Source organism: Cetorhinus maximus, chromosome 11 (genome assembly GCF_964194155.1).
Source record: "Cetorhinus maximus chromosome 11, sCetMax3.hap1.1, whole genome shotgun sequence".
In the NCBI taxonomy this organism is placed as follows: domain Eukaryota; kingdom Metazoa; phylum Chordata; class Chondrichthyes; order Lamniformes; family Cetorhinidae; genus Cetorhinus; species Cetorhinus maximus.
Window position 1 is genome coordinate 62,949,324 of NC_135889.1, and position 8,944 is coordinate 62,958,267.

Below are 8,944 nucleotides of genomic sequence, written 5' to 3' on the forward strand. Positions count from 1 at the left end.
TGGTAAAAGAAATGGGGAATGTACATGAGACCAGAATTGGAAACATGTAGAGGAATCAGGTGTTTCTCCTGATTGTTGCTCACAGGAGTTGGTTTATGGTGGGTGTTGGGGGTGTGGGTAGGAGCAATGCTTCAGTGGAATAATCTAGATTTCAGGGCTTGAACCTATCATTCCCTTGTTTCGCCATTCAACCATTGCTCAGCTCCGCAACCGCAATTAGCGCACATGTCAACAGTCTTCTAAAAGCCTGAAAATGCTTTCAGCATCTCTTCATCACCCATATTGGACATTCTCTCAAATTCGGAATTATCACATTGCTCTATGGTTTATGGTGCATTTCCTTGGCTGCTTCCTGGAAGATCAGAAAAAGGATCCAAAGTTGAAATGAATATCTTGGTATTATTGTGAGTACAGTTTGGGGCTGCCATGTAACATTAAGTGCTGCCCTATTGTCATCAATTAGTCGCTAAGGTTATATTGAAAGAGTTGGAGAAGGTTAGCAAGATAGGGAGGAGGTGAAGCCAGGGAGGGATTTGAACAGGAGGATGAGAATTTTTTTTTTTAAAATCGAGGAATTGGAAATGTACTTCAGCAAGCACATGGGTGCTTGGTGAACAGGGTATACTCAGAGACTGCAGTGGTTGTCTCCAAAAGCTAATACCTTGCATCTTCTTCTCAGTAAAACAATCCAAGCCTTTCTTTGGTCAACCAAACCACCCGGGCTTCCAGTCAGGCAGACTGCAGAATAGGTCACAGGACCCTTTCATTTACCCCAACCTTAAAGACACAGTCCCAAAATATAACAATCTGATAAACCTCACAATTGTAACAATATTCTCACTTTTATATTACCATCAAGCCAGAATGCCAACCCAGATTCAATGTGATCTCTAGATGGGTATGCCAGAAAGTGTCACCTTAAACTTGGATGCCAATCTAGTGATGCTACACCACCAGATTACTACATGCTAAATACTCAAAAACAGTAGTCTTGAAAGACAGCCAAGCACTCCCACAACTAATTGATCAGAACAAAGCTCTGTAGCTTTGCCAGGTTCAGTTGAACACAGGAGTGAACAATTCAGCAACTAAAAGATGGAGGAGGTTCTACGAGTGTACTATTCCTTCTGTCGGGTCACTTTGCTCATGAACATGGTTGCAAGCCTATCTACCAGTGGGTGAGTTGGTAAACAATATACTGCAGACGCAGAGACCAATATAAGATGAAGCACACACTGTTTATTTACACAAGCAATGGAGCAATAACACAATGTGTGCTTCTCCAACCACAGTCTATTCTAAATTATTGATTAACATTGTAGCCCACACTACACAGCCATTGGGTAATATAGTCACGTGGCCAATCTGCTCACATTCTCTTAAAGATGTATTGCACCTCAGATTACCACATCCCTCCCTCTTTACTTAAAAGTACAAGTTACAATCTTTACAATATATCAACTGTTTACATAAATAAACAATTTACAAATTCAGTCTCTCTGGAGGCTTCTTCAAATGTAGCTCTACAATTTCGGAAGGTTTATCCGAGGCCTCCCTCTCAGGAGTCATCTGTCCAGTAGGCTCTCTGGTAGGAACCTGTAAGCTTGTCTCTTCGACTCTCTCAGGCTCAACAGATCCTATAGGTACTTCCAAACCAAGTGGAGTTCCTTCCACATGTGGTGTAGACTCCAATGGGAATGCTTGCACCCTCTTTCGGGCCCAGTCACATGCATTCCTACTGCCCTCCCCACCCCCCAGCTCAACAATATAAAGATCAATTGTCAGGAAGGTTCTCAAAATCAGGATGTTGGGCAAAGCTAAAATCAGCTTCGGTATGATCAGCTTCCTGTCGTATAAAAATTTTTTTAAATTTCAGGGCCTGGTTAGTAATTCCACTTTTTCTTCCTATGTTTCTTCTTTTGATGGGTTTTCTTCTTAGCAGCGCTGACTTTAATCTCGGCCTTCTTTTCAATTACCCAACTGGCCAGGCTAGGCTCAGGTATGAGCTCAACTTCAGTGAACTTGATGGTTGAGTCTTCCAGCATTTCCTCGACTGTCAGCTCCTTTGAAAACTAAGGGGTCTATATTTTTAAAACTTCTTGGCTTCCACGTAGCTGATTCTTCAGCTCTTCCATTCTTTTTTATATTTGTTGGTGTTTCCTGGAGGATTAAGTATTGCTGTGTTTCCTATGCTAATTTATTCTTCACCTCGGCCAGAAATATGCTGAATTCTTTATGTTCTACCTCATATCTTTTAATGGCACAAATTGGGGTCTGAGGGACTCTTGCAATATGTGAAAGTCCTTCAGCAGTTTTTCTTTTTCTTTTTGGAGGCTACTGGCTTCAACTCAAACTCTGCCCTGAAGCGTCACCTCTACAAGTTCCTTTTGTTGAGTTCTTTTTCCAAACAGTAACAATTCCTGCTTCTGACTGAGATCTCAGTAGTCTCTCAAGATTAATCTCTCAACCAGGTTCTTCTAAAGAGACTCAGTCCTCTGCCTGCTATTCCTATTAGTAGATTAATAGACTGATTTTCATACTGTACTGGAAACTAGCATATACCTGTTACTCGTATGTCTTCGCCAGTATACGTCTTCAATTTAGCATCTGAATTTTCCAGATTTAGTGAGTGGCCTTCTCTATTCAGATATTTGAACATATATTCCCCTACAACTGTCGTGGTTACCCCCGTATCCGCCTCCATTCGAATGAGTTTTCTGTTGATTTCCACTGTCACGTAGATTGGCACTGTTTTACCCAATTTTAAGTTGTGTAGTGGATAAATATCTGGCTCGGTTTCTTCTGGTTCCTCTATTATGTGGATTTCACAATTTCTACCTTTTTGTTTAAAATTTTGTCCCAATCTGTCTTTACAATATCACATAATGTTCCCATTACGATGGCAGTAGAAACACTTGATTCTTTTAAGTTGTCGTTCGTTTGCAAGCTGTCTGGTTCCATTTCTGCCATTACTAATGTGGGTTTTCTCTGTTAAACAATTGCTTTTTGCTGGTCTGTTAATGGTGGGTGTTTCCTGCCTTTCCACAGAGTCCAACATTTCCACGCCATTTCTAACCAGTGCTTCCCTCCCAATGCAAAGGATGATGCCATTTTGTGCTCCTTGATTGCTTCTGAATCCCTGACTGCACTTTCCATTGTGAGCGCCAACTCCAATGCCTTGCTGAAGTCTAAATTAGTTTCTGACAACAACCTTTTTTGAATGGCGTCTTCGTTAATCCCACATACTAATCGGTCTCTTAACATGTCGTTAATCGACGTTCCGAACTCACAGTGCTCCGTCAGTTTCTACCTAGCAAGTGACTGTCTCTCCAGGGGCACGACACCTCAAATTAAATTTAAAACGCTGCATTGTTACCAAGGATTTTGGCTGAAAGTGGTTTTTCACAAGGTTTACCAACTCATCAAAGCTCGTGGAATCTGGGCGTTTGGTGACATTAGGCTATGAATTAGGCCGTATGTTTTACTGCCACATGTCGATAAGAGGATCGCCCGCCTCTTCTCCTCCCCCGTTGACCAAAAAGAAGAACACGTGGCATTCAATATAATGTGACCAATCACCGGTGGTCTGATCAAACGGTTCAATATGGCCAAACTGTGGCATACAGGAGGGAGATAACTTCAATGGCTATGGTGAGGGCTGTACTCACAATCGGCCTGCAAAGCACGGCTGATTCACTTCAGTGGATTTTTCAAGGCTTTCCTTGGTGTCATCAGCTGGTCGTGTTTTGCCTTGTCACCAGTTGTAATGTTCCTTCTGTGGGGTCACTTTGCTCGCGAACACGGTTGTACGCCTATCTAACTGTGAGCGAGTTGGCAAACAATATACTGCAGACGCAGAGATTAATATAAGATTATGCACATGCTGTTTATGTACACAAGTAACAGAGTACTAACACAATGTGTGCTTCTCCAACCAGACCCTACTCTAAACTACTGATCAACAATGTAGCCTGCGCTGCACAGCAATTGGGTAATACAGTCGCGTGGTCAATCTGATCACATTGTCTTAAAGGTGTATTGCACCTCAGATTACCACAATGAGCAATCACCATCTTAAATAGACTCAACACAAGCATAAGAAACGCATTCACGGGGAAGAGACCGTTGTTCACCTCCTTGTGGATTGTGCCTTTGCAAAGAAAGTCTGGAGAGAGATGCAGTGGTTGCTGTCGAGGTTCATCCCGAGCAGTGCTGTGACACAGGACTCTGCTCTACGGGCTGTTCCCAGGGACACACACCGAGACAAACATCGACTGCAGCTGGAGGATCATCAACTCGGTGAAAGACGCGCTTTGGTCTGCCCGAAACTTGTTGGTCTTCCAGCACAAAGAGTTGTCCCCGACCGATTGTTGCGGACTGGCACAATCCAAAGTCCAGGACTACGTGCTGAGGGACGCACTAAAGCTTGGGGCAGCTGCCGCAAAGGCGCAATGGGGAAGGGTCGCTGTCTAAGACCTTTCTACCACAGCGCACCGAGAGACTGGGAACTGTTTAGAGCCCCTCGGGCTGTACAGATCAAAATGAAAGGCTGTAAATGATTGTAATATTGTTTGTACTGATGCACCTGGTGATACATTTTGTAAAAGTTTAACCTGGATTGTACCCTTGTAATGTTGTTTTTGAAATGGTTTTGAATGTGATTGAAGATTTTTTATGAATAAAGTATATTTTTACAAAAAAAAAAAAAAATTTTCAGCCAAAAGTGCCAAGTAGCACACTCCAATCAGCCTCTTCCCAAGCTCCGCAACATTGGAGATGCCAGTGTTGAGCTATGGCATTAAGGAGCAGCTGAATGCATTGCAAACAGAGGATATGAACCTCAACAATATCCTGGCTATAGTGCTAGAGCCAAGCTATTCCTATACAACTTTAACACAAATATCATCCCAGCAGTGTGGAAAATTGTCTAGGTTGTGTACAGCCCACAAAAAAAGGAAAGATATATCTGAGTCAATCACCACATTGTCAGACTCTTTCCAGTCATTAGCAAAATACTCAAAGTAACCTGCAGTGCCATCAAGTGACATCTAATCACCTAAGGCACCATTTCCAAAACTCAGTTTAATTTCCACAAGAACCACTCAGCTCCAAACCTCACCAGAGTGCGGATTCAGTCATGGACACAAGTCCTGAATGCCAAATGAGACCAACTGTTTTGACATGAAAGCATCACATATCAAGTTAGACATCAAGACAAAACTGAGGTCAAGATAAAAACCATCCAATGGTAGGAATCATATCTGACATAAAGGAAGATGGTCATAGTTGTTAGAGGCCAATCATCACAGCCCCAAAATGGTTGCAAAATTCCTCAGAACAAGATCCTTGGGCCCAACCATCATCAGCTACTTCATCAATAACTTCCCCTCCAAATAAAATGAGGAGTTAACTGTTTGGTCTACAGCTCCTTTCACCAGTCCTCTAATGATGAAACAACCAATGTCAACATATTGCGGGATCTTTCTGGACAAACTTAGCCTAGCAAGTTGCAGTAACACAGACCACATGATTGGAACTCAGTTGGATCAGTATATCTGCAACACTCAGCCATTCAGGACCAAACAAATGAACTCATTAACTCCTCCAAGATAAGTGTATTGTGATTGCAATATGTGCTGTTAACAGAATGCACTACAACAACTCATCAAGCTTGGACCTGAGGGCACAGCCTCAGAGAAAAGGGAAGACCTTTTAGAACAGAGATGAGGAGAAACTTCTTTAGCCAGAGAGTGGTGAATCTATGGAATTCATTGCCACAGAAGGCTGTGGAGGCCAGGTCATTGAGTGTATTTAAGACCGAGATAGCTAGGTTCTTGATTGGTAAGGGGATCAAAGGTTATGGGGAGAATGGGGTTGAGAAACTTATCAGCCATGATTGAATGGCGGAGCAGACTCGATGGGCTGAATGGCCTAATTTCTGCTCCTATGTCTTTGAAAGTGCTTCTCAATCTGTGACCTCTACCACCAAGGAAAGGTTGCAAGATCAGAGGAAGACAGTTACCTGCAAGTAACGCATTATTCACAATTCTAACCACGATTACTTCATCCAAACTGGGTTAGAATTCTCAGGGCTAGGAGGAATGGTCAATAAATGTAACATTGCCAGCATCAGCCACAGTAAAGTTATTAATTTAGTACAATCCTCTTGATAAATGTAATGTCAAATTACATTGTAATGTTCCTTTTATTGTGTACTTCTTAATCGCTTTACAAAATTGTACTAAGTTGCAAAATATGTTTCAGAAATTCCCAACATCCGATTAAGAAAGGAACTGCATGTGATGCATTCTCTGCGCATGGACAGAGATGGATCCATGAGCAACCCACCGGGTGCTTTAGGCTGAGGACAGTTCCCCGCCCCCTGGCCTCTCCCTGTCCCGGTGCTTTAGGCTGAGGACAGTTCCCTGCCCCCTGGCCTCTCTCTGTCCCGGTGCTTTAGGCTGAGGACAGTTCCTTGCCCCCTGGCCTCTCGCTGCCTAATTCAGCGCCAGTTAAAGTGTTTGACCAGCGGGTGAATCCGTCCGCCCCGCTCACCTGCCCTGGGTGACGCCGAGTTTGTTGCGCTGTGAGCCCCTAATTTCTTCAGGCACCATAAAAAGGCAGAGAAGCCGAGCGACTACATTCCGCTTCTTACCTGGAGTGAAGAACCGAAAGCTGAGCAGAGGAGCGGAGGCCATCTTGTGGTGATTGGCAGATGTCCCAGCATTCCCGCCGAACCCGTGTTGTCGGGTCGGGTCGGGTCGGGTCGGGTCGGGTCGGGTCGGGCCGGGTCGGGCCGGGCCGGGGGGGGGGGGGGGGGGAGGTGGGAGGGTATCGGGGGGGGGGGGGAGGTGGGAGGGTATCGGGGGGGGGGGGGAGGTGGGAGGGTATCGGGGGGGGGGGGGAGGTGGGAGGGTATCGGGGGGGGGGGGGAGGTGGGAGGGTATCGGGGGGGGGGGGGGGGAGGTGGGAGGGTATCGGGGGGGGGGGGGAGGTGGGAGGGTATCGGGGGGGGGGGGGAGGTGGGAGGGTATCGGGGGGGGGGGGGGAGGTGGGAGGGTATGGGGGGGGGAGGTGGGAGGGTATGGGGGGGGGAGTTGGGAGGGTATCGGGGGGGAGGGTATGGGGGGGAGTTGGGAGGGTATCGGGGGGGAGGGTATGGGGGGGAGTTGGGAGGGTATCGGGGGGGAGGGTATGGGGGGGGAGTTGGGAGGGTATCGGGGGGGAGGGTATGGGGGGGAGGTGGGAGGGTATCGGGGGGGGGGAGAGGAGGTGGGGAGGTGGGAGGGTATCGGGGGGGGGGGAGAGGAGGTGGGAGGGTATCGGGGGGGAGAGGAGGTGGGGAGGTGGGAGGGTATCGGGGGGGGGGGAGGAGGTGGGGAGGTGGGAGGGTATCGGGGGGGAGAGGAGGTGGGAGGGTATCGGGGGGGGGGAGAGGAGGTGGGGAGGTGGGAGGGTATCGGGGGGGAGAGGAGGTGGGAGGGTATCGGGGGGGAGAGGAGGTGGGAGGGTATCGGGGGGGAGGGTATGGGGGGGGAGTTGGGAGGGTATCGGGGGGAGGGTATGGGGGGGGAGGTGGGAGGGTATCGGGGGGGGGAGAGGAGGTGGGGAGGTGGGAGGGTATCGGGGGGGGGGAGAGGAGGTGGGAGGGTATCGGGGGGGAGAGGAGGTGGGGAGGTGGGAGGGTATCGGGGGGGGGGAGGAGGTGGGGAGGTGGGAGGGTATCGGGGGGGAGAGGAGGTGGGAGGGTATCGGGGGGGGGGAGAGGAGGTGGGGAGGTGGGAGGGTATCGGGGGGGAGAGGAGGTGGGAGGGTATCGGGGGGGGGGGAGAGGAGGTGGGAGGGTATCGGGGTGGGGAGAGGAGGTGGGAGGGTATGGGGGGGGGGAGAGGAGGTGGGAGGGTATCGGGGGGGTGGGAGAGGGGGTGGGAGGGTATCGGGGGGGGGGAGAGGAGGGGGGAGGGTATCGGGGAGGGTATCGGAGGGGGGAGGGTATCGGGAGGAGGAGGGGGAGGGTATCGGGAGGAGGGGGGGAGGGTATCGGGAGGAGGGGAGGGAATCGGGAGGAGGGGGTTTGAGGGTATTGGGAGGAGGTGTGGTTGTGGGTATCGGCAGGAGGGAGGAGTATCGGAGGGAGGGGGTGGGTGAGGGGAGGAGTGGCTGGGGGTCGGGTGAGGGAGGTTGGAGCGGGTGAGGGGAGTATGGGGGCGGGGGGTGGGGGCGGGTAAGGGGGGTAGGGACGGGGAGAGGGGAGGAGGGGGTGGGGTGTGGGTGAGGGGTGGGGCTGGGGGGGCGGGTGAGGGGAGGAGGGGGTGGGGTGTGGGTGAGGGGGGTGGGGCTGGGGGGTGGGTGAGGGGAGGAGGTGAGGGGGGTGGGGCTGGGGGGCGGGTGAGGGGAGGAGGTGAGGGGGGTGGGGCTGGGGGGCGGGTGAGGGGAGGAGGTGAGGGGGGTGGGGCTGGGGGGCGGGTGAGGGGAGGAGGTGGTGGGGTGCGGGTGAGGGGGGGTGGGGGTGGGGCTGGGGGAGCGGCTGAGGGGAGGAGGTGGTGGGGGGGCGTGTGAGGGGAGGAGGTGGTGGGGGGTCGGGTGAGGGGAGGAGGGGGCGGGGTTGGGGCGGGTGAGTGGGGGTTGGGGAGAGGGTGGGGGAGTTGGGGAGAGGGTGGGGGGGGTGAGGGGAGCGGGGGGATGTCGGGGCGGGTGCGCGGAGGAAGGGGGAGTCGGGAAGGGTTTGTGGGGGGATTTGGGTGAGGGAAGGAGGAGGAGGGGGTCGGGGCAGGTGAGGGGAGGAGGGGGGGCCGGGGCAGGAGGGGAGAGGAGGGTCGGGACGGGTGAGGGAAGGGGGGAGGTGGGTGGAGTGTCGGGGCGGATGAGGGGAGGAGAGGGGTGTCGGAGCGGGTGAGGGGAGGAGGGGGGGCGGGTGAGGGGAGGAGGGGGGACGGGTGAGGGG

The 8,944-nt window shown here is 51.0% G+C and overlaps 1 protein-coding gene across 4 annotated transcripts in view; it reads right to left on the minus strand.

Moving 5' to 3' along the window:
- metap1d (methionyl aminopeptidase type 1D (mitochondrial)) overlaps positions 1–6,745 on the minus strand; it is a 173,561-nt gene extending 166,816 nt beyond the window's left edge. For 3 of the 4 annotated variants that reach the window (XM_078552108.1, XM_078552109.1, XM_078552107.1), the window contains exon 1: positions 6,656–6,745. In XM_078552108.1, coding sequence (XP_078408234.1) covers positions 6,656–6,698 — 43 coding nt within the window. In that variant the 5' untranslated portion in view covers positions 6,699–6,745. The remainder of the gene's footprint in view (positions 1–6,655) is intronic. The other variant, XM_078552110.1, reaches the window with a different exon arrangement.
- Positions 6,746–8,944: the final 2,199 nt, after the last annotated feature.